The sequence below is a fragment of the Rousettus aegyptiacus genome, unplaced genomic scaffold, assembly GCF_014176215.1.
Source record: "Rousettus aegyptiacus isolate mRouAeg1 unplaced genomic scaffold, mRouAeg1.p scaffold_m13_p_4, whole genome shotgun sequence".
Taxonomy (NCBI): Eukaryota; Metazoa; Chordata; class Mammalia; order Chiroptera; family Pteropodidae; genus Rousettus; species Rousettus aegyptiacus.
The window spans coordinates 145,152,944-145,178,712 of NW_023416307.1; the positions used below are offsets into that span (position 1 = coordinate 145,152,944).

At 44.8% G+C, this 25,769-nt stretch overlaps 1 protein-coding gene and 1 pseudogene across 1 annotated transcript; one reads left to right on the forward strand and one right to left on the reverse strand.

Moving 5' to 3' along the window:
- Positions 1-609: 609 nt before the first annotated feature.
- On the forward strand, positions 610-22,939 carry LOC107508774 (cartilage associated protein). The gene is made up of 7 exons (XM_016140747.2): positions 610-1,153; positions 5,679-5,828; positions 8,216-8,387; positions 11,891-12,019; positions 15,120-15,265; positions 16,177-16,260; positions 22,049-22,939. Exons 1-7 carry the CDS (start codon positions 683-685, stop codon positions 22,100-22,102), a joined length of 1,206 nt encoding a protein of 401 aa, XP_015996233.2. The 5' UTR covers positions 610-682; the 3' UTR covers positions 22,103-22,939.
- Positions 13,277-13,393, reverse strand: LOC118602543 (annotated as a pseudogene).
- Positions 22,940-25,769: the final 2,830 nt, after the last annotated feature.

Here is a 25,769-nt window from a genome sequence, read left to right on the forward strand (position 1 = left end):
TACAGAATTTTTTTCAAGTGCTGCTTATAACATCCCACTCCTGTCTTTCAATGCACACGTGTAAGTTTCTGGAGTATATTTTGAAGAGTGGAATCGCAGGGTTGTGAGGTGCTGCATCTTCGACTTGGCTAGCCCAATAGCTTACAAAGTGCCACTGACATCCTTATTTTATTTTTGTCTCTTACTGAAAGATAAGGTGGTTAACAGTGCTATCAAAATCTAGGCCTTGGGCCCGAAGCATCACCCTTACCAAGGTGCCGCCGGATTAGAAATGCAAACCCTCAGACCCCTAACCCAGACTTGGGGAATCAGAAACTCTGGGGGCACAGCCCAGGAATCTGCGTTTCCACAAGTCTTCTAAGTGGTTAAAAAGTTTAAGTAGCGCTAATCTGTGACCCAGTAGGGCTGCATCTGGCTTGCAGACAGCTGTCCCCAAGCCAATAAACAGTGGAGCCCCCAGCAAGGGTTAGAGCAGGGACCAGAAGGCAGCGCGCCCTTCCCAGGGAACCCGCCGGGCGCGGGCAGCTGCGCCGGGACCCCCCAGCTGGGTGGGGAGGGGCGGCCGGACGGGGCGGGCCAGAGGCGGGCGTCCCCGCCTCCTTAGGCACTCGGCCTGCCGCGTCTCGCCGCCCTTCTCCTCCTTTTCCTTCTCTCCTTTCCTTCCTTCCTTCCGCCCGGCGCAATGGAGCTGGGGCGCGGGCCGGCGGCGGCGCTGCTGGTGCTGCTGTGCGCGGGCTGCGCGCTGCGCTCCGGGCGCGCCCAGTACGAGCGCTACAGCTTCCGTAGCTTCCCGCGGGACGAGCTGATGCCACTGGAGTCGGCCTACCGGCACGCGCTGGACCAGTACAGCGGCGAGCACTGGGCGGAGAGCGTGGGCTACCTGGAGATCAGCCTCCGGCTGCACCGCCTACTGCGCGACAGCGAGGCCTTTTGCCACCGCAACTGCAGCGCGGTGCCCCAGCCCGATCCCGCCGCCGGCCTCGCCCGCTACCCAGAGCTGCGCCTCTTCGGAGGCCTGCTGCGCCGAGCGCACTGCCTAAAGCGCTGCAAGCAGGGCCTGCCAGCCTTCCGCCAGTCGCAGCCCAGCCGCGAAGTGCTGGCCGATTTCCAGCGCCGGGAGCCCTACAAGTTTCTGCAGTTCGCCTACTTCAAGGCAAGTCCGCTGGGCCCCGCCCCGGCCCCGCCCCCCGGCCCAGGCCCCGCCTCCCGTCCTGGGCCGGGTTGCACAGCCTTTTCTTGACCGGTCTCTCTACCACCCAGCCCTGCCAAAGGACGCCTCCAAATCCTGTCCATCCCCCTTCATCTTAAATAGAAATGAAACACTTTTCTTGAAGTGTTGGTATGAGGCAGGAAATACGTACACAGAATATCTAGCGCAGTGTCTAGCATCCAAGCAAGTGCTTGGTAAATTTTCCCTGTTATTGGAAAACAGACTCCTCTTTTCAATATATACCATTAAAATCCCTTTTCTCAAATGAGTGGTGACTTTCAATAATAGAGCGGAAGAGGACCTAAGAAGCCGGATAGTCCCCTTTAAAGAGGAGGAAATCGAGGCTAGGAAAGGGCATGGACACCCTGGGAGGACGCATTCCTGTCTGGAAGAACTGAGCTTGTGCGCTGTGATTCATCAGGGTTGGCGCTCTCATTTAGAATTTAACAAGGCTTTCTTCCTCCTTTTTGCGGCTACTTAGACTCTGTAAGTAATCTAAAAATAGCTACAGATTGCAGTTCTTTATCCTTTGAGTCCTTACTCTGGGGACCCACAAGTTTTAAGAATGGGTCGAATTGCCTGTTCAGAGGCTTTACCTTGGCGGGTCTTCACCGGGTTTTGCCAAGACAGCCCTCTCAAAGCCCAGTTTCTACTTTATCTAATTGAAAACGGTTTTCAAATGAACATATTGCATTTATTTTAATGACTGCAAAAGTAGGTTCATGGCATATAGCAGATTCTGGAGGTAGAAGTTGGTCATTGTTTATTATTTGTTTTTAAACTTGGCTTTTAGTCTTTGGGCTGCAAGATCTGTTTTTCACATTTCCCCGGAAACAGCCACGTGTATGTTGCATTCATATGAGCAACAAAATAGCACAAAACCCCCAGCAGGAGAAAAGCTGGGTCATTTCCATGCTTAGGTACAGTTTTATATAAAGTATTAGTTTTGTGAATGTTTGTCCTGGCAAGAAAAAAGAAACAATATTAAAATAGAACCAGAAATAAGATTAGTAAATTTCCAGGACATTGAAAAATGATGGCTGGCTCATACAAGCACTGTTTTTTAAGCTAAAAAATGACTTGTTTAATTCTCTCTTTTTTTGTATAGCTTTTGGCACAGTCAGAACCAAATTTGAGTCACATAATCAAGGAGAAACATTTTCCTTTTAAACCTTGAGAATAGTAAAATCTCTCATTTCTTTAATATACAGATGCATTTGAAACAAGTGGCATAGGGAGCAGGGGAAGAACATTTTATGCAATGTGACCCTAAGGCCTGGCTTTTCTCTCTCATCGCCACATCCTCAAACACTGGGAAATTCATAGCTTTCCTTTGAAACCCCGTATGGGTCCCGTAACAATCACTTACTTAAAAGTCAGTTAAACACCATTCGTCTTAGTGTTTTGAGATCTCTTATAGGGCAGAAAAAAGTTGAGAATTTTATTTAAAAATCAGATTCTTCATTGCTTCAATTGAAAATCATTGAAAAACCGATTTTAGGTGGTGATAGTATATGGTTTATTATTTTTCCACTTAATTGATGTTTCTATTTTCAGACTGTTTCTGGGTAGAGAGAAAATGATTGGTGACAAGCATATACATTCTACCTGGCACCTGAAGGCTGGAGGTAGATACTGGAGTTAGATGGCTCTGCCCGCTGTGGCAGGATTCTGGTAGATGTTCCTGTGCTGGCGTGATTTACAGGCCTCTTTCAGTAATTAAGGACAGATGCCTGAGTTGAACGCAGGGATTGGGATGGTGGGTTCAGACTGTTAGAGATGAGGAGCTGTGGGTGTGTGATCTCGTAGAGAACGGGCCACGCTCCTGGTGTGTAGCCCTTAAGCCCACCATACGTTTCGTGTCATCAGCCTACCCTAGGTTCATGTCACTAGCTGTGGGTTTTCTCTATGGCTGCCATCTCCTTGAAATGCTCATCTTCCCCACAGGCCGAGGAAGAAGTGAATCCCGGCACTTTAGGAAATCCGCAGTGACTTTGAACTCAGAGCAGACAGAGCCCAGCACCTCACAGGCACTCTGACCCCCCAACCTTTACCCGGCCATGGACTGTTCTCTCTCAACCTCAGGCCTGTCACCACATCAAGGCTGATTTAAAAGTGGCTCCTTGGGCAGGTAGCTGGGGTCCTCTGATGCAGGTAGCTGTTTCTCAGGAACCTATGGCAGGGTAGGTGCTCCCAGCCACCTTCTCTAAAACTGCCTGGGGTCTGTCAGAGATTTAGCTGCCGAGATGTGGCTTCATGTTCCAGCTGGCAGAGCCTGGGTTAAAGTGGAACCCCTTCGGGAAGGGGTTCCATTTTGTAAAATTCAGGCCCTAAATGAGAGGCCTTAAAAATCTCACTCTGTGCTTCTTTTTTTAAGTGCTCTTCTGAGAATCAGAGAATCTAATTTCATTGACAAATGCCTTAAAAGGGCCGCATTCATACCTACTCCCTTCCTTCGAGCTGCCAGGCTGGACTTTTTCCTGGCAGCACTGTAAGGCTTTCTGAAGAACTCTTTAGAAGGCAGTGCCACTTCAGGCCACCAACTGGCATTCCCCGCACATCTGCCCTGACTTCTGGGAGTCTGCCCTCCTCACCGCCCACCACTTCTCTATTTCAGCCGCCACCATTGTCTCCAAGTGACTTGGCTCCATTCCGGGGCAATTCCGTACAGAAATGTGCTACTTTTTGATTCTCAGAAATCCAAGTATACCAAACATCCCTTTATTTTCTCTCTCCAAACCTAACTGCCTAACCCCTGCCCTGGAGCGTCTTTCCAGATTGACTGAAGGAGTCTATACATGTGTACAGGTGCCACCCCTGCCCCCCACCAGGTTGTGCCCCGATCCCAGGGGACGGCCAGAGCCAGAACATCGATGTTGGGGCGGGGGGGAGCGGGCTCCCTGGTTGTGGGTCGTGTGTCCACACAGGGAGGTGTCCACCTCTGTGTTTGCCTGCCTTCTTGCGCTGCCCCATCCCCTAAACACACCATTCCTCCCTGAGGACTTTTGCCCTCCTGGCCTCCGCCCATAAGGGTGACACACCTGCAGCTCCAGGGCCACAGACCTTGCCTTCTGCAAACCCCAAGGGGAAGTTTTTTCCTAGCCTGGAGGATTCCCTTCTCTCCCTCTTCTTCCAGGCCAGTCAGCTTCTTCTTGCGGCTCCCGTCCCAATTTCCTTCTCTCGTCATGCATGCCAAGTTCCCTCAAGAGCACAGGGCTTTTGTGGCATGAGTAATTTCTGCTCTCTGACTAGACAGCTACCACCCATGTGGCAGTGAAACTCAGAATCAGGTGGCCACCACCTGACTGGGGAGAAAAGAAAGGGGAAAAGAGAGGAAAACACGGAATAATTTTATAAGCATATTATGTAGTCATAATGTCATGTCCAAATCACTGATACTTACTCTCTCCTGCCCTGCCCCAGGAAGTGTGCCCAGGGGCAGGAATGCAGACATGAATGACACTGCCCGGTCTGGAAGGGAAGATAACATCGGCTGAGTCCACGGAGTGGTGTGAAAAGAGGGAAGACAGAGAGCGTGGGGTCATATAAAGAGAGAGTCTTAATCGAGGTGGCTGGAAGATAGGCAGAACTTAATTGAATGTATGGTACACGAAGACAGAGATTCTGGGATCCCCTCCCGCTCCCACCCCGCTATTTTGCTCATTGTTGCAGACTCATTTCTAGAACAATGCCTACCTACCTTGTCGGAGGCTCTCAACAAATACTTGCTGAGCAAATGGTTGAGTAAGTGAGGAGGTAGGTGGTGGGGGTCATCGAGAATGGTGGAGCAGAAGGTTCTGTGAGAAATTTGGGAATATGTTAATACATCTGTCAAGATTCTGGCAGAAAAGATGCGGTATAGTCATTTGGGTGATTTGAGGAACATTTACTAAGGCGGTTGGTTGTTTACAAAGGCTTGTAGCAGTGGGGTGTGACCATCTATAAGCCCAAAGGGGCACAGGAGAGAACCAGCAAAGAGTCTATTTAGAGAGGGGACTTTGAGAGGAGCTGTGACCTTCAGTTAAAGGACAATTAGCAGCCCAAGGTGACTATGCAGGGAGGGAGCTAGGAGACTAAATAACCCAACCTTCCTCTCTTCCCTTCCTTCAGTCTCCTATTGGGGCCCCTGGTGGGGTTCCTCATTGATGAACCCCATTGGAAACTAGAGAGCAAGAGAGTCTGTTGCGCTGGTTCATGGAGGCCAGCCTCCTAGGGCATGGAAGGTGGTGGACACGATGGAGAGTAGGTGGAGAAAGGCACACAGAGGCCATCTAGTCACCTTCAGGGAATAAATATTCATCTAGAGTGGCTGGACAAGGTCTCGATGGGCCATGGAAGTCACTGAACCCCTAGCTGGAAACATTGTGTTGAAACATTAAGTTACTGAAGGACCAAACAGATCTCGATTTGCAAAAATCACTGCTCACCATCCATTAAGTAGCTTTCACCTTTCTTTTTTGTGCTTTAGGCAAATAATTTCCCGAAAGCCATTGCAGCTGCGCACACCTTTCTACTGAAACACCCTGATGACGAAATGATGAAGAGAAACATGGCTTATTACAAGAGCTTGCCTGATGCTGAGGACTACATTAAAGACTTGGAAACCAAGTCATACGAGGTATGTTTGGATTTTTATGCAGCGGTTATTCACAATGTGAACTCTTGAAGAAGTGTATCTCAATGAATAGCTATAGACATCGAAGGACTTGTAGTGATTTTTGATGACATTTAATGACTATTATGACAATAGAAATATTGACTTTTCAGCATAAATGATCCGTTTAAGAATGAGATTTTACATTCTGTGATGCTTTTAAAGCCACCTTTCCTTTAAATGCTACATTTTAGAAATATGGTCATTTGATTGTTCCGTTTTATGATGGTAGAATAAAGACACATCTTGGAAATCTTCCCCAAATGACCAAGAACATGAGAAACATTAAGTCTCCATTTTTGATGAAACGAAGAGCTATGTTTATACATATGCACACATACAACATATATGTGTATTAAGGTGGAGGGAGAATATGGAGCTAGGAGGGCCGACTGAGAGGCTGCTTAAACCTCTGCATCTGCAAAGGGGAGTTCTGATGGAGATTGATGAGGACAATAAGAAGAGGAAGAATCTAGCCCCCTGATCATTTACTATTGTCTGGTTCTGTCGAGCTCAGACCTTGGAGCATGAGCAGCAGTGAAAGGAAACATGTTGGAAGCCTCCATGGGGAGCCATTGGGTCCCAAGTTCTGACTACAGAGTTTTTTATAGTGTAACCAGGCCGTAAACTCACTTTTTGAGCCTCAAACATAGTGTGTGAAGTCTCTTTTCTGGGGGCCCTTTAGTTTTCCAGGGAAGAATTCTCCAGCCTTCTAAAGGGCTGGTGGGGCATCCATGCTTGTCCGCTGGTGTTCGAAAGCCATTGTGGAGAGAGGGATGGGGGCCTCCAGCTGAGTCGGAGACCTCACCTGCTCTCTGGTTTTTCGCTCCATGCCTCAACCACAGCACTGCTGTGCCTGTTGCCTGACCCCTCAGCCGTTAAGGGTAGAGTCTCAAAAATAATCCACCAGCCTCGGAGGAGGACTGGCTTTAAGAGCTGTGATCCCGTGGGTCAGCAGGGGGGTGCCGGGCGGGAACCTGGGGCTTCAACATCCCTGTTCAGACTTTCAGCTCTGCTTTCATTCTGCACCTTGCACCCTGGTCCATGGTGCTTGCACGTGCAGCGGGCTGCGTAGCTCATTTTCCCTTCAGGCCTTCCTCTGATAATTTGGTTTTCTTTCTTCCCAAAAGTTGTTGAGATCGCTTGTCTGCTGCCTACTCCTTTCTCATTCTCCCATTAAAAAAAAAAAAAGGATGTATACCTTCTTACTTTCTTCACTGTCATTTTTTCACAGGGTTTGGGGAAACAGAGCTGAGTGCTTGTGGTCAGTGCACTGCAAGTAGCTAGACCCTTCTTTCCCCTTTGGAGTCCTGCTGGGTGTGGTGGGCTGCCCTCCTGTGCGCCCAGGGGGCTCCCTCTCTCCGCCTGGCCTTCCTCTCGCTCCTGCCTCCTGTTGCTTCTGCAGAGCCAGCTGCCTGGAGTGGCTGCTGATTGGCCCCGTCTCCAGGCAAGGCCTCTGCAGTGCTCTGTCTGCTTGTCTTGTTTCTAGCGGATGCTGCCTGCCCAGGAGGCTTAGGAAGATCCACCCTCTCTCTCTGCCTGAGGCCTTAAGTTTGGTGAAAATTCCAGATCCAAGGGGTGCCCCTCTGATACCCCCATTCTGGGGCAGCTAAAAGGAAACTCTGAGTGGCGAGTCTCTTGCTTATTTCAGGGCCTGATGTGAGTCCTCCTAGTTAACAGGTTTTTGTGTGCATCCAAGATCTCTACTTATCTCTTATGAGACCAGTGTCTCACCTGATTCAGCCAGCAGTCAGCAGAAACTCCATGAAGCTGCCCCTGTCTGACACGTGGCTGCTCTCCTCAGTGACTCATGCTGATACGTGGCCCTACTGTCCTTTCCTTTTCTGTTAGGGGAAGGGGGTGTGATACCTGCTCTCAAGCCTACATCTTTTCCTTGATTCAGTTTTAAAAATTAATTTTATTGAGATATAATTCATTTAAAATTGAATTGCCAATTTAAAATGAATAAATTCATGAATTTGGACAAATATACACAGTTGTGTAACTAAACTACCACCAAATTCACTATGTAGAATATTTTCATCTCCTCTAAAATATCCCCCCTTTGCAGTCAAGCCTTTGCCCCAACCCCTGGCCCCTGGCGGCCACTGCTCTGATTTATGTCACTCTTGTGTTTTCTTTTTCCTTGATTTTAATTTGATTTTATTATCAGGTGCCTGCTACTTTTTGAATTAATATAAGTAGACATAAGTAAGTCACTAACTGGCTTCACATTTAATTAAGAGTCAGTGTGGTTTCTTCAGAATTAGTGATGGTCTGATTCTCTTTGGGATGACAGGCCCTTCTCCCTTCATGTCTGGGAGCTTCACTGACTTCTCTGTGCTTCCCAGAGCCTGTTCATCCGGGCGGTACGGGCGTACAATGGCGAGAACTGGAGGACATCCATCACAGACATGGAGCTGGCCCTTCCCGACTTCTTCAAAGCCTTCTATGAGTGTCTTGCAGCGTGTGAAGGCTCCAGGGAGATCAAGGACTTCAAGGATTTCTATCTTTCCGTAGCAGGTTGGTGGGGGTGGTAAATGGTATAGCTGCTCCTGTGTGACCTACATGCCTTCTAGGTGACTCGAGTGGCCTCTGAGGAACTTTTGAGAGCTTAAATATGAATGGGTAACTGGGGCGGGGTGGCTGGCACCTACATAGATAGGTCTTTGACTTGGCAGGGTTTCTGGAGAAATAATGAGTATTATGTACAAACACAGGCCTGTGGAGGAAGTCTGCTGTATTAGCCCGGCCTGATTACAGATTCCCCACAGGCTTTTGGAAAAATAAAAATGAAAAAGGCCTATCGGTAACTTGTGCCTCGTGTTACAAAATATCTCTGATAGTGAAAAATTTCCAGCACACATAAAGGTAGAATGAAGAGTATTATGAGCCTCTAAGTAGTTGTCGCTAAAAAAAAAAAAAAAAAAAATTTGGAAAAAAATTGCTCATTATAGGAAGTTGAGAAAACGCGGGAAAGAATGAAGAAAGAAAGAAAAATTAAAACACCATCAGAGATAGCCTAGATTTCCCTAGGATTTCTCTTTAACCTTTAATGGGCAATTTTGCTCCAGAAATGGGAAAATGACCCAGAAGAGATTTCCCAAATTGGTTTTGGGAACACTGATCCTGGAACTGTACCTTGAAGAAAGGGTACCCTGGCCAAATAAGCCCGAGAGAGGGCTGGGCACCGTCTGCCTCCCAGAATGTCACTGGACACTCCAGCGGGTAAAGGCCTGTCGAAATCTCACAGTTTGGCAGCTCTAAGTTATTGAATCTGGAGTTTGGTTTTTTAAATCACTTTTTTGTTTATGTGTCTTTTTTTTTTTTTCACAGAGTACGCTTTTTTTTTTTTTTTTCTTAACAAAACCTTGTTATTTTGGAAGATTTTAAATGTACAGAAGAGTATCATGAACCCCATGTACCCACGACCCAGGCTCGCAATTGTCAACTCACGGCCCTTTGGGCTTCATCTAATTCCCACCTACTTTTTCCTCTCTCATGTTGATTTGAAGCAAATCCCAGATGCTACATCACTTCATTTGTAATAGTTCTGTATATATCTCTAAAATATAAGAATTCTTTTCTTACATAACCACCTATTATACCTAAAAGATTTCAACATTAGTTCCTTTATCTCTCATCATCACGTATCAATGTTCCAACCATCTCAGAAATGTCATACGCGTGTGCTACCTTTAATGTACAATTTGTTTGACTCAGGTTCCAGGTAAGGTGCACACATTGTACTTGGTTATCTTTTAAAATTTTTACTGGGGTAGAATACACATAACATAAAATGTGACTATCGTAACCATTTTTAAGTGTACAGTTCAGTGGCATGAAGTACATTCACACGGTTGTGCAGCCATCACCACCATCCATTTCCAGAACTTTTTCATCTTCCCAAACTAAAACTAACCAAATGATGAGAAAAAAAAAAATTATATACTAACTTTCTGTGCTCCTCGCCCCTACCCCTGGTCACCACCATTCTGCTTTGTCTCTATGAAATTGACTACTCTAGGTACCTTATATAAACAGAATCATATAGTATCGGTCTTTTTGTGATGGCTTATTTCATTTAGCATAATGTCCTCAAGGTTTATGCATATTGTAGCAAATTGATTATCTTTTAAATCTCTTTTAATCTCTAGGTTCTTCCTCCATATTCTTTCCCCCTTGCTATTGAAGAAACTGAGTCATTTATCCTGTAGAGATTCCCACACCCTGGATTTTTCTGAGTGTAGCCCCATGGTCCTCTGTCCTCTATATTATAAATTGATAGTTGGATGTAGAGGCTTGATCAGAGTTTGTTTGTTTGTTTGGTCAGGGTTGGGGGACAAGACCACTTCCTAATAGGTGCTGAGTTCTCCCATCAGGGGGCACAGCATGTCTGGCTGTCTTTCTCTCTGTGATGTTGGCAGCTGCCAGTGCTCACACCTGGACCTCACGCGACACCTTTTAACCAGAGTTCTGCTAGTGAAGGGTTGTCCCTTCCAATCTCCCTTTATGCATATAGTGTCAAGAGTACACCTGGCACTCAAAATAAAGGGATGGGTGCAAAAAAGGGTGCTTACTTGGAGCCACAGTGTTTTGACTATAGATAAATAATAGTTATTAGAAAAGGTAACATTTATTAAACTCCATTTATTAAATGCCAGAACCTGTTCTATGCTTTCTGTGTGTTTTATCTCAATTTTGCAACCCTATGAGGAAGATACTAGCATTCTCCCCATTTTATAGCTGAGAAAGCTGAGGCATAGAGAGGTTAAGTATTGTGATTATTGTTCTCAGAGAAAGGCCTGGGACTTGAACCTGGGCCTTCTAACTGCAGTCTTACCTCTGAACTCTAATGAAATGGTGTCTCACTGGTGTGGTACATTATACTTAATTCCAAACACTTTCTTCTTGGTAGGTAATATATACACATAGTATAAAATGTGAAAGACACAAAAAATGTAGACTGTGGGGAAAAAAGCCTCCTTCTGTATCAATCAGGGTCCTGACTGGAACTAGATGACCAAGTATCATGTGGGAGATTTTTGGAGACCAGGCCCAGAAGTAGCATTCATTAGTCGTCACTATTCACATTTTTTTTTTAATTTTATTTTTCGATTAGAGTTGATGTTCAATATTTCATATTAGTGCTATCTACATTTCATTGGCACAGTTAGTCATATGGCCCCAACCTACTACAAGGGAGGCTGGGAAATACAGTCCTTGATACCTTTCTATATTATAATATGTAGGTCAACCCATTCTCTTTAAAGATTATATAGATTCTATTGTTTATATGTACCATAATTAATTAATCATCATCCTGTTGGCTGGCATTTAGATTATTTCCATTTGTTTGCTGTTACAAACAGTTCTATGTGTGCATAAGTCTAAGAATAACTTCCCTGAACTAGACTACTGGTCAGAGGATATAATGTGTATTTTAACCTTTGATAAATGTTGCCAAACTGCTCTTTGAAAAATTTGTTCCTGTTTTGTTTCTACCAACAGAATATGAGAGTGTAAGTCTCACCATTCTCTTCCTAACACTGGGTATTATCAAATTTCAAAAATTTTGCCAATTTAACAATTAAAATTATTTTAGGTGGGATTGTATTTCTTAATTACGAATGAAGTTTAGCATCGTCTCAAAATGTCGATTAGCCATTTTTATAATTTCTTCTCTGTTAACAACCTTTTGGCCATTTTTATATTGTTTGTCTTTGTCTTGTTAAAGAAACTTTGCATGTTAAAAGTTTAAATCCTTTAGTGTAAGTATCGCAAATATTTCACCTCTATTATTTATCATTTTTACTTTTTGCCTTTATTATTTGAGAGGTGAGACAGAAGTATTATTAAGAAATGTAATGATGGACTTACGGCACTCACTTCTTTAGGTACATAAATGTTAAATAACTATGGTATATACCCTGAAACTAATACAATATGGCACGTTAGCTATATTTTAATAAAAATCGTAGAAAAAGGAAGTTCATCACTCTGAAAATTTGTGCGTATTCTTTCAGATCATTATGTAGAAGTTCTGCAGTGCAAAATACAGTGTGAAGAGAACCTCACCCCAGTTATAGGAGGCTATCCAGTGGAGAAATTTGTGGCAACCATGTATCACTATTTGCAGTTCGCGTATTATAAGCGTAAGTAATCCTCTTCCATGAGATCGTGGGCAAGGTGCTTAATCCTTGTAAGACTCGGCTTCTCCATCTGTGGAATAGAGGTACTGACGCTCACCTGTGAGAGAATTCATCAAGCGCACATCATTGGCTGCGCTTTGCCGAACCCTGGAGCCAGGCTGCCTGGGTTTGCATTCCAGCTTTGTCACTCGCTTCTCTGTGTCTCAGTTTCCTCTTCTGTAAAGTAGATAGAATGGCACTAACCTCATAAGATTTGTCGTGAAGATTCGATGAGTTGACAGCCATGGGATACTGAGGGTATTCACACACTGGCACATAGCAAACTGCACATATTCTTTTTGCCATTATGCCCCTTCCTCCCCATCATCGGCCTTCCTTTTCTGATTATTGGAGTTTCATTGCAGTCGATCCTCCCTTGGCCTGAAATTGGAGCTTGTCAGTCAGAACGTTTCAAGTAGACAAAGGGAAACGAATGTGAGCGGGAAAGTAGTGCAGAGTTCAGACTTCAGAGCCTGTCTTTTTTGGCTTTTCCTCCTCTTCCTGCGACTGACCGCCGAGTGCCACTATTTGAGCAGCATGTGACTTGGCAGTTCAGTGACAAGCATAGGGGGATTATTAGGGACAGTTGCAGCAGGAACTACTTTGCCCTACTGATGAAATGCCTGGGTCCAGGGGCAGGTATCTGGCTGGAGTCCCCGGGCTACCCTTCCAACTCTGAAGTAGCTGGTCTTGGGGATGCAGGGCGACCTTGGCTTCTACAGCCTTCCCTGCTGTGGCTAGTTTGTTCTTTGTTGGGTTCTCTCTTTCTGCAGCCACCTACCTTTTTATTCTATCTCTTACCCTCTTCAGGACAAAGTAAAAGACTTGCCTACTGAAGGTTAAAAGAAAAAAAAAATTCTATACATATACATATATTTTTTAATTTTTTAAATATTTGCTTCTAATCAAGATTGTTACACCGGGTCTTCTTCAGTAAGGTAACTTGCCTCTCTCCACGGAGAAACTGATCTTACAGCAGCCCGAACCTCATCTAAGAAGGAAAAATATTCCTTAGTTGAGACATGTCTAAAATCAACAGGCAAGTGAGGTGTGTTTTAAACAGGTGCCTTTCCCAGAGTCCACTTTCATGGATGGCAGCGTTGAGGTTTTATTTGTCACTGTAACACTGAGCAAATATTTATTGAGTGTATTCTAGTGTGGAGGGAATAGTTTTCTCCTAGGCACTGTTTTTGCTTGTGAAGAGCCCTCTTTTTTTTTTTAAGCCTACAGCACCCAATATTCCCAGGTGGTCGCCCAGCCAGTACTAACCAGGCCCAACCCTGCTTAGCTTCCAAGATCAGCCGGGATCGGGTGCGTTCAGGGTGCATGGCCATAGACAAGAGCTCTCTTTTTTAATAGAAGTGATTGATTAGTGCTTTCTTTCAAAAAGGCTTGCAGGACAGGCTTGTTGCAGCCAACCAAAGGTCTGGGAGATGTACGGAGAGACATCGAAGGAAACCACCCATTTCCATCTCTATTGCCTCCCGTTCTCCCCACCCCAGTTTTACCTGTTTGCTTTTATTCATTCATACTTGGAAGATCCCCGTTTTAATGAGAATGATGAAAAATTATGTACTTATTACGGAAAACTTAAAACATATATGAAAGTAGAAAGGATATTACAATGAACTACAGTCTGCCCATCACCCGGCTTCAACTTTTATCAACACTTTTCCAATCTTGGATGCACAGTTTAAAGATTTTCAGTGGGATGAAAACATGAGCTTGTGTTTTAATTCATTTTCATGAATTCTGCGTTGGCACTTACCTGAGCTAGCCCTGAGGTAGACGTTGAAGCATGGGGTCGTCTCGTCTCTGAGCAGAGCTTGGTTATGTGAACACAAAGCCAGAACACGGAGTTTAAAAGTGTGCCAGGTACATCCAGGCTCCGGCAGCCCACTGGTCCTCTGAAATCTTCACATGCTCTGAAAATCTCCCTGTGTGTCAGAAACTGTGGCGGAGACTTACAAACACTGATAAACCAAAATTTCTAGCTTAGCTTGCTGCTCCCCAGGAAATCTTTGCTTCTGGGGTTATAGGTGTACAGTACAAGTAAAATTTACTTCTCAAAATTGCCTTCCTGAAAGTCTGCCCAGTTTTGAACTCTTTCTAAATTAACTACTGAAATAAATTTCTTGAGGGCAGGTGTTGTTATTTATACTTGAACCCTTTCCCAGCCCTGCAGGCCTTGAGAATAGTAAGTACCCTTACATCCTGATTTTAAAGTTGTCATTACCAGAAATAGCCACTGGGTGGCAAAATTTACTCATACCCTCGCTTCTGTTATTCTGGCCAACCAGAGCTTTAGCGAAGGTAGTGTTTTTGGGTTTTAATTGAAGTGGAAAGTGCCAGAATAAATACCCAAGGGCTTGTGTCTCATCACTTCTTCATCCTGTCCCCCACCCCTAAGACAAATCCCAACCCCTATGACAGATCCCAACCCCTGCCAAATCCCTATGCAGGAGGTAGTGCTGCTGGAGTGAGGTAAGACAAGGCCAGGTGACTCTTCAGATCTTTTTCAGCCCAGAGAGTCCACCATCCTTTTGGAGTTTCTAGGTTTGGTTTAGCTATAGGAGGGCCTACCTGTCTGAGGATCGCAGTGTCGTCCACATGGGACCCAGGCACTTCGGAACCCAAAAGGGGCCTCATCTGATGAGCATGTCCTGCCTAGTTCGTCAGCCCCGTGACAGTCGAGGCTTTGGGATCCAGCCTTCTCAAGCTCCAGGAATGTGAGAGCAGCGCAGGGCACGTGAGCGTGAGGTGCAATGTGGTAGGCATTTCTGCAAAGGCATCTGCCTGTTTCAAATCTGGCCTCCACATTGCCCTGGAGACCCCAGTCTGTGACCCACCCACCCAAGGATGATTCCAGTGTGTGGCAGGTTTTCCGAAGGAGGGCCTGCGGAGAAGGAAGGGGCTTGTTCACGACATTTTCTTCTAGGAAGCTGTGCTTCAAAAAAGGGGGAGGGGCGGGCAGAGGGGGAAGGGGAGGCTGGCGAGAGGAACTGCGGCGGGGGGGGGGGGGGTTGCCGACTGATCTCCTGTCCCTCTCTTCTTTGGACCCCAGTGAGTGACCTGAAGAACGCGGCCCCCTGTGCGGTCAGCTACCTGCTCTTCGACCATGACGACAAGGTCATGCAGCAGAACCTGGTGTATTACCAGTACCACAGGGACAAGTGGGGTCTGTTGGACGATCATTTCCAGCCCAGACCCGTAAGTCCGGGCATCATGGCTCCTTTCCTCTTCATTCTCACTTTCCTGAGACAGCTTTGCACCTTGAGAGGAAGGGTTATTTTGGAAATGAAATGAAATTCATTGTTTTTTCTGTAGTTTTTGTCTTTTAGCATTTTACTGCTTTATTCTGATTTTTAAATCAGGCAAAATTCTACAGATTGAAAACATCAGAGGAATATTTTACTTGGAACGTGAAATTCCCTCATAATTCCATACCATCTCTTTACTTATAGCTATGCATTTACTCATATACACAACATGTATTTGTTTTTACAGAAACAGTATTATACTTTATATACTATCTTACAACTTGCTTTGTCTTTGTAACAATTCATTTGAATATTTTCTGTGTCACACCCATACACCTACAGCTCCATGACTGGTTCTTTTATGGATGGACCAACATTTAATTCCCATAGTCGACAAACTTAGCTATACGTTTGTTGTCAGGAACTTCAGGGAATATATATTACTTTCAAGAGCTCTTCTCTCAATGCTCTTTGTTTTTAATTTGTATTTTCATTGGGATTTCTGTATGCTTTACCGGTTTGCCATTCATCCATCATCCATCTTCCTTCATACCTCACTCCCCTGCCTATACACATACATAATCATACACACACACATGCTCTCATACACACAGTCTCTCGTTTATAGGGGGTTGCCCACTTTTTGAAAATTGAGATATAATTCACATACAATAAAATTCATGCTGTTAAAGTACACAATTCATGGTTTCAGTATCATGGAGTTGTACAACCATTACCACTATCTGATTTTAAATATTTTCATCGCCCCCAAAAGAAACCCCATGCCCTGTGCCTCCTTCTTCCCCGTTCTAACATTAAGAGCTTGGTCATGTGAACCGTTTTCCGTTTGTGTCTCAACAGGAAGCAGTTCAGTTCTTTAACGTGACTACACTCCAGAAAGAGCTTTATGACTTTGCTAAGGAAAACATAATGGATGACGATGAGGTAAGTTTTCATGTTGAGCACATGTCTTGCCTAGAGAAGATGTTACTCACATCTTTGCTGAAATCCCTGGAAGGCGAGTCATCGCTGAGATGGGAAGCAGAAGGGGATGGAGAAATGCAGTTTCTGTGGGTGTTCTGATGGAAGTCGGAGCCCTGGAGCGGGCAAGAGTGGCTTTCTAGGAACCCAGGCTGAAGTGACGCATTCCCTGCCAGTGACTGGAGTGATGCTCCAGAGACCCGTTACAGGAGCCGTCCCACCATCATTTTTTAACGTTATAAAAACACAGTGAATTTTCAATTGCTCAGCATTCGGAAGACACTTGGGAGGAGCCAGCACAAAGTCCTTCTGGAGATACTGGCCCCACACAGCACCAGGAGGCAAGAGGGGCTGGGCCAACAATTTTTCTATGAGATTAATATCTGTTTGTTTGTTTGTTTTGTAAATTAGGTTCTTGCTCTGCGTCATTCTCTGAGATTCCTTGGAGTTCCTGACTCTCAGCGGACTCCTTTTTTGCTTATGGAGCCGTTGTTTTGGGGCAGGCTAGTCACAGAAAAGCCAACATTAGGGGTAGCATTTAGAGAGATGTGTTTGGAATAACCTGGAAAATGCCTTCTAAGGCAGCCTGGGACTTGCCAGCCGTTGGAGCTGGAAGAGAGCTGTGAACTCGTTCTGGTCTGACCCTTCATTTCATGGATGAGGAGCTTAGGGGGGACAGGAAAGTTCTGCGAGTTGCTAGGCCAGACCCAGGGGCCCTGAACCTCCTTGTCTGCTTTTTCCACTGCCCCTGTTTTCGGTGAAACACCTCTTAATGAGACATCATTGTGGAATTTGTTTTCTGTGCATGAGTTTGTATGGGATAGACCCATCATTAGCATTCATTAAACTTCTCTGGGCCTCAGTCATTTATCTATAAAATGGGACTAAGAGCGTTGACCTCAGAGAGTTGGGAGAATGAAATACTGTGGTGCCTGTGAAAGTGCTTTATAAATGAGGAAGTGATACACGTGCCATGTGTCCGGGGTTGGGTTCTCTTCTTGAAGCAGAGCCTGAGATAAGATCACAAGGATGCTGGGAAGAAAGGGATGCTGGCTAGCTGCAGAGTGGGCTGCTACGGTTTAGAAAGTGGAGAAAGACGTATTTAGGAAAAAGGGGAGGAGCTGAGTTCCTAATTATCCAGAGACAAGCTGCTATTGATATTTTGGTATATATGCTTCCAGTTTTTCCTACACATTTTCCAATATATATATTCATTATAGACTCAGTTGTAATTGCATGTCAGGGGTTTTCTATTTAACGTTGTAATATGAGCAGTTTCCCTTGTTATGTTTTTCTAGAGCAGCTTTATTGAAATAGTCACATACCATAAAGTTCCCCCTTTTAAAGTGTACAGTTCAGCGGATTTCATTATATTCACAAAGTTGTGCATCAGTCACTACTATCTACTTTTGGAGCATTTTTATCACCCCCAAAAGAAACCCCGAACCTATTACTAGTCACTTCTCATTCCTTCCCCTTTGCTCCTCCCTCCTTCACCTCTGCCCCCAGCCCTTGGCAACCATTAATCTACCTTCTGTCTCTATGGATTTGCTTGTTCTGGGGATTCTATATAAATGGAATCCTATGGTATGTGGTCTTTTGAGACTGGCTTCTTTCACTTGGCATGTTTTGAAGGTTCAACCGTGTTGTAACATGTATCATGTTATATGTAAAAATTCATTTTTATTGATGAAGAATATTCCACTGTGTGGATATACCAATTTTTTTTATCTGTTACTCTGTTGATGGACATTTAGGTTGTTTCTACTTTTTGGCTATTTTAAATAATGATTCTATGAACATTTGTGTACAAATTTTTGTCTGGACATAAGTTTTCAATTCTCTTATACCCAGGATTATATACCTAGGTGTATAACTGGCAGTAGAGTTTGTTGGGTCATATGGTAACTTTATGATTAACTCATTGAGAAACTGCCAGGCCACTTTTGAAAGCAGCTACACCCTTTTACACTCCCACCAGCAGCGTATGAAAGTTGAGTTTGCTTGTCTTCTCAGTACTTGGTAGTGTTTTTCTTTTTTATATATCCATCCTAGAGGGTGTGAAGTTGTATCTCACTGTGATTTTGAAATGCATTTCCTTAATGACTGATGATGTTGAGCAGCTTTTTATACGCTTATTAGCCGTTTGTGTATCTTTGGAGAAATGTCTTGTCTATTCAAATCCTTTGCCCATTTTTTTTTCCATTGGGTTAGCTGTCTTTTTATTGTTTAGTTGTAAGAGTTCTTTATATATTCTGGTTATAAGTCCCCTAACAGACAATCTAGTTTGTCTTTCCATTTTCTTAATGGAGCCTTAAAGCATTTTGATGAGGTCCAATATATTTTTTCTTTCGTTGCTTGCATTTTTGGTGTCTTATCTAAGAACCTGTTGCCTAATCCAAGTTCATAAAAATTTACTCCTGTATTTTTTTTCTAATATTTTTAGAGTTTTAACACTTACATTTAGAAATACCATCTATTTTAAATTAACTTTACATATGATGTGAGGTAAGGGTCCAATTTCATTCTTTTTATGAAGATATAAAGTTGTCCCAGCACCATTTGTTGAAAAGACTTTCTGTCCCCATTGAATTGTCTTGGCACTGTTGAAGGAAATCAAATGTTCATAAATGTGAGGGTTTATTTCTGGACTCTCAGATTTCTTCCATTGATCTAGATTTCTGTCTTAATGCCAGCACCACACTGTCTTGAATACTTGTAGGTTTGTACTACATTTTGAAATTGGAAGTGTGCGTCTTCCAACCTCATTCTTCTTTTTCTAGATCGCTTTGGCTATTCTGGGTCCTTTGTATTTCCATATAACTTATAGGATCAGCTTGCTAATTTCTGCAGAAGGTAGCTGAGATTTTTAATAGGAATTGTGCTGAATCTGAAGATCCCCTTAGAGGTAGTATTAGTATTGATATCCTAACGTTATTAGCTCTTCTAATCTGTGAACATGGGATGTCTTCCCATTTATTTAGGTCTTCTTTAATTACCTTCACCAATGTTTTCTTAAATTTTGTTATTCCTGATGTAATTGCAAGTGGAATTGTTTTCTTATTTTTATTTTTAATTGTCCATTGCTAGTGTATAGAAATATAATTGATTTTTATGTATTGATATTGTAATCCTATAAATTTGTTGAACTTGTTTATTAGTTCTAATAGGGTTTTTTTTGTGTGTGTGGATTCCTTAGAAGTTTCTGTATACAAGATCATGTTATCTATAAATCAAGGTAGTTTTACTTCTTTTTCAATCTGAATGTCTTTGATTGATTGATTGATTGACTAACTGCCCTGGCTAAAACCTCCAGTACAGTGATTTAGAAATGGAAAAAAAGCAGAAGAGCCTAGCTTCATTCTTTCAATAAATATTTATTGAGTACCTACTATGTGCTAGGCATTGACCTGGTGCTGTAGATATTGCTCAATCTTAGAAGGAAAGCATCCATTTTCAGCACTAAATATGTTGTTAGCTCTGGGTTTTTTTGCCAGTTTTTTTTTTGTTTTTGTTTTTGTTTGAAGAGGAAGTTCCCCTTCTCTTCCTAGTTTGTTGAATGCTTTTGTCATGAAGATTCAGTAAAGCTCTCTCAAGTCAGATGAGGAAACAAATTCAGAAAGGTAGAGTGACTTGCTCAAAATTACACAGCTGGTTAGTCATCATCCATTGAAAAGACCGGGCTTTTCCAGGCTTTAAAATTCCTGGGATTTAGACTTGGCATACTGAAGATAAAAGGGCTCTGTTGAAGGTCCTGGAATAATTAGCATATTAATTGAGGTTTTAGAATTGTGAAAGAATTAGTCCTTCTCTAAAAACAAGCTATTTTTCCCCCTAGATTTCCAATTATTCATAATTTTAGATAAAATATAAACAATACAATAAAAATCTTAGTTTAATCTTTAAAATTTCCAAAGGACAAAATGCTACTTTGAAAGAAAGCATCAATACAATTTAGCTACTGATATTCGTGATGTGATTTATTATCTTTCTGGGTTTGAAATGTGTGCAAGAACTCCTGAAAGTTTGCATACTGGTTAAAAATTTTGCAGAGGCCCGTTATAGTTTCAGGAACTATAAAAAGCAGGCTGAAATAGATGCTTCAAGTTTCAGGTTTGATGGTTGTTTGCTTCGGCAAAGTCTAAAATAAATAGATTATAATTTGCTGGAGTGATTTATTGAGGGAGTGCTCTCCACGAGGAAAGGAAGTGAGAGGCAAGCGAGAGCTTTGCAAATACATGGTCTCAGCTGGAGTCAAACTTCAGTTTCTCCCAGAGGGAGCTCTGGAACATGATTTTTGTACCACTGAGCTCTTCCTGCTTTTTGTGGCCCCCCCCCCTCATCAGTCTTTCCTTGGTAGCTGCAGCCCAGAGGGGTTGGTGTGTAAACTCCTTGTCGGGGCTGCTCCTTTTGGCCAAGATCAATTGCCCAGAGAATGGGCAACTATCAGCTATTAGCAAGCCATGCTCCCAACAGCCATGCCCCAACAGCTACGCCGAAAAGTAGATCTGAGTGAGGCACCAATAGTCTCTACCACAACAGGCCATATAGGAGATGTGTTCCTTTAATTAATGAACTAAAAGCAATCAGTACCATCCTCCCCATGTCACAGAAGCCACGTGGCAAGAAGCAGTGAATCTAGGAACAGAAGTCATGGTCATATGTGTAGTCATTCCTCTACTATACCATGTGTTCCTTTGGGGGTTCAGAAAGCAACTGAAGAATACTTTTGTTTTGTTCTTTTTTTATATATATATTTTTTCCCCCTTTTTCTTCTTTCCCAAAGCTTTCTAGTCTCAGGCATGACATGGTAGAGGTATTTGATGAAAATTATAAGACCCCCTGTTCTGACTCAAGTACTGGGTAGATTTTTCAACTATTCTCAAATGCTGAGAGATTTTATGAATCTGCGTTAAAATACCTAAAAAGCAAATAGGCTCTTGGGCTGGGATAGTGACCTCTTTGAGGGAGGCTCAGTTTTAGCAGGGAGTGGTGGGGCTGGCCCGTGCCAGCCCTCACAGGAAGGGGGCTTGGCTCCTTGGTGATTCTTTCATTCTCTGCAGTAAAAAGAACGCGCCATCCGCTTGTAGCGCAGGTGTGTTACGGGCGAGAAATCAATGCAGAGAAGTAAATCAGAAAGTGTGCTGGGCTTTTTCAGGTTGGGGTTCCTGGCTGACTGCAGAAAGAGGGAGCGGGCGGGCTCCTGAGACTGACAGTGGGCGAGTGGGTCCCACTGTACCCGAGTGGGATGACTGCTTCAGTCGCGCCAGGAATATGCACATACACACTCAGTCACTCATCCTTTAGCAGGTTTACTGAACACCTTCTTTCTCTGTGCTGGGCGCTGGGGAAGAAAAATAACCCAGGTGCTGGTCCTTGAAAAGCTCATGGACTGGTGATCAAGGCAGAAAGGGGACAGATAGAAAGTGTTCCTGTGGGGTAACTGCTAATAAAAGGAGGATAGGACAGAAGAGGGGGCACTAAGCAGGGGTTTTCAGAGGGTGGGCCGGACTGCCTACCTCACACGGGCCTTCTGTAGGGGCTGCAGAGCACCTGACTCCAAGTTCACAAGGGGTAGAAGGCAATGCGCCCCCAAGGAGAAGTCAGGTCCTCTGAGCCCAAGGGCAGGGGAGAAAGGCTGCTCCAGCCCAAGCAGGCAGCTGACAGCGGCCTCTCGGAAGCAGTGTCTGCTCACCAGCACTTTTAAAGTCGGGCGACCCATTTAACAGAGGTGTCCTGTTGTCTTTTACAGGGAGAGGTTGTGGAATACGTGGATGACCTCTTGGAGCTGGAGGAGACCGGCTAGTCCACAGCAGCCAAAGGGACTTCCCCTCGATGTTCAGGAAACACAGATTCTTTGTCTTCCTTTTCCCAGGAACCCAAGTTGTTGATACCTCAAAGCCTTCTCTTTACTCTATGACGTGAAAGGGAAGGCCCCGTCTCTCACTACATGTAACAAGGGGTGAGCCTGCCATACCTGCTCCCCATCTTCACATCTGTATTCCCATCTTCAAACTTGCCTTCTCCATGTCCATACCCGCCTTTCTCACCATTTTAGTTGGAAGGACAGTCTTCCATTTTTTTTCCCCCCACAGAAAATCAGTATTATTTTTTAAATATGAAAAATACTCTTAAAAAATGATCATTGTGAAAATCTACTGTGGCCTTTCTGCTTTTCTAGTTTTTAGTCTTTTTTATCCCCATGCCCTGATCCAGGAAAGATGGTGGAAGACAAAGGCTAAACTTCTCCACATCCCATGATGGTCTACACATAACCTGGCCAGCATCATTTCAGGCACCCATTGAAAAAGAAGTTGGGTAACAATGTAGCAGCATACAGAAATATGGCTTTTGCCCAGCACTTTTGCATCTCCAAATATGGCTTTTGCCCAGCACTTTTGCATCTTGCAATAGGTGGTTGATTCCATTTGAGGACAATATTTAGTTACCGTCTCAGATTTGGAAATGGAAGAAAGCAGAAGAGTCTAGCTTCAGTCTGTCAATAAATATTTATTGAGCACCTACTCTGTGCTAGGCATTGAACCTGGAGCTGGAGATGCTGCACAAAATAAGAGCAAAAAAAGCTCTACCCTTGTGAAGCCTGTAAGGAGAAACAGATAAGAAATAAACAAGAATAACTATATGCAAAGGATCAAGGGTGATCATTGCTATGGAGAAAAATAAAGCAGGGATGAGGGTAAGAAAGCTGGGAAATGAGGTGGTGGTCAGAGAAGGTCTCACCAAGGAGGGGCAGCAGAGCAGAGACCTTAGGGAAGCAGGTTGCATGGAAAAGCATTCCAGGCCGAGGGAACAGCATGTGCATTGCTTTACAGCGAGAACATGCTTGCTGTGGTCAGGGGACAATGAAGAGGCCAAGGAAAGGAGTAGAGTAGGGAAGGGAGAGAATGGAAGGAGACGCGGCTCAAGAGGTAGAAACATAGGGAGTGGGGGAGGGCGCAGATGGCTTGGGGCTTCGTCAGTCATGTAAGGACTTTTGCTTCTCTGAGACGGGAGCCACCGGAAGGCTTAGGCGTAGGACTGCCTTGACTTCCATCCGATGAGGGTCACTCTAGCTGCCATATTGTAAGAAACCTGGAAGTAAGCAAGGGTGACAGCGGAGATACCTGTTAGGTTACTGCAACATTCCAGACAAAGGGAACGCCGGCCCAAGCCTGAGCGGTAACAATGGAAATAGTAGGAAGTGGTCGGATTGTGGATTTATTTTGAAAACAGGGCGATAGGATTTGCTGGCAGATTGGACGTGGAGTAAGAGAAAGGGAGGCGCTAATGATGACCACAGTTTTGGGCCCGAATAACAGGAAAGATAGTTTCCTTTTACTGAAACGGGGATGGGTAAGTAAAGAATTTGGTGCAGAGCAGGCTTTCTGAGGTTGGGATGAGAGGTTCAGGCTATTAATAAAATTTGGGAGTTTTCTTAGGTTGGGTCTTCAGCAGAGCTTGAGACAGATTCAAATGCATGTGGTAACTTGGGGGAGTACGTTCTGGAGAAACCTGAGAAAGCTTCCATCAGTTATAGATTGTATCTTAGTGGGCAGGGGTGTGCCTTTGAAAACAAGTGGCTTGGTTAGCTGAGGGCACTTTTCTGGAAAAGGGACTGTGACCACTGGCAGCCAAGATGCAGGTGGGGAGAGAAGGTAGGGGGAAGGATGTGGGTACACGGGGGTCTGGGAGAGGCTCTGCAGTGCCTGCTGCTGAATCATCCGCAAGTCAATGGTATTTAAAGTCCTGCGGCTGGATGGGGACACCTAGATCGTATGTATATATTGAGAAGCAAGAGAAAAGGGCCAAGGACTGAGCCCTGGGACCCTCTGGCAAAGAGAAACACCCCACAGAGGCTGAGAAGGGGCCACCTCTGAGGTTGGGGAAAACCAGCCAGTGTGGTGTTCTGGAATCTGGGCTTTCTTCATTCGACCTCATTCCCTCCTCTACTAAGCCACTTGGTCTAGCTGGGATGCCCCAGGGGTAGAAGCAGGAGTAAACTACTAGCACAGCATTTGGCATGGAAAGGAATGAAAAGAAATAGAATTTAGGGACTTTATGGTAATGGTGATCCACTGGGGGTGGAAAACTCACATATTTTTGCTTTCCCAGGCTTCCTTTCTCCCACATCTCACTATGCCACTCTGGGAACTCAGGTGTATCCGACCTCTCCTGTACTATCCTGCCTCCCTCTTTCCTTTCCCCTGAGAGCACTTCCTCTTTGATCTGCACAGCTCCCACTCACAGAATGCTGGGTCCCCTTTTCTTCCCTCGCCCCGCCCACCCTGTACCACACCAGAGGAGCTTCCTTTTGAAGTCAGCGGGGAAGAGGGTCAGAGGGCAGGACTATAAAGGAGAGGGGACACAGTGAGTGGACGCCCTGCCCCAGGATTCCTGAGTCAGTGGAGGTGGTTCAGCTGCCCTTACAGCCCCTGGCAGCATTTGTCCTTCCCAGCTGTGTGAGAAAATGCAAGGAGACCAGCACAGGGACCAGGCTGGGCTGGGCAGTCCAACTCTCCACCTCTGCCCTGAAGAGCTTCCATTTGGTCCTCTTCCCGAGCCTGGGCTGAGCTTTTTGCAGATGGTGTTGTTGCACAGGGGTGGCTGGGGGTGGTGTGGTGGGCGAGCATCCTTCATTCGCTCTCTGAACTTGGCCTCTTCACTAGGGATTGAAAAACACCGCCACCCCTGTCCTAGCAATGTTCCCTGAGGAAGAAACCTGGGGACGGTATGATCAAATTGTCAGCAATTTGCTTCGATTGAAGGCGGTAGAACCGAGTTACTCATTTTTTTTTTAAATTTCAAAGGAAACCAAACCAATCTTAAAAAAAAAAAGTAAAAAACAACTTAGCCAATTTCTCTAAACCGACCATGAAACCTCAGTGTTCAGGCTGCACTCAACAACATCAACCCAGCACCTCCCTGAGTGGGTTTCTTGGAAGAGCCTAGAAGATTCCTGGACTGAGACCTCATGGGTCCGGCATCAGTCTGGTCTGTCTTTTGAAAAAACAAACACATTTGTAAGCTTTGTAGGAGTTTCCAGACCCGCCTCAGATGCCTCGCCTGCCCTCTGACCCACCTGTATGGAGCCCAACGGTTGCTCTGTTTGGTTTCCTCATGCTGGCCCGCCCAGGGAGGCTACCCACCGTGGGGGCGGCAGGGGAGGTCGTCTGTCCAGCTTCCTGGTCACTCAGGTAACCCGGGCAGGGGCACCCATTAGGTAGGGTGTATGAGCTACCCACTGTGGCCCCGTTAGTGTTCAGACTTTAACAGTGGATGGCCGAGGGGTGGTCTGTGTGCACAAATAGGTTTGCAAGTGATTGTCTGAAATGTCTTGGATACCAAGATACTCAGCATATTAATATCCTTCTGAGTCTTGAGACTTCCTAATTACTGCCACGAACCTGTTGTCCTCACCCGCGGGATCCAGGGGAAAAGCAGTGGGGACGGAGACCACAAAGGCCGCCTGAGGA

Bases quoted from the DNA above. Each gene is read 5' to 3' on its own strand.
- LOC107508774 (XM_016140747.2), top strand. From the start codon at position 683: ATGGAGCTGGGGCGCGGGCCGGCGGCGGCGCTGCTGGTGCTGCTGTGC. The intron at 12,020-15,119 runs GTAAGTAATCCT...TTTGGACCCCAG, and splicing joins GCAGTTCGCGTATTATAAGC to TGAGTGACCTGAAGAACGCG. The intron at 16,261-22,048 runs GTAAGTTTTCAT...TGTCTTTTACAG, and splicing joins ACATAATGGATGACGATGAG to GGAGAGGTTGTGGAATACGT.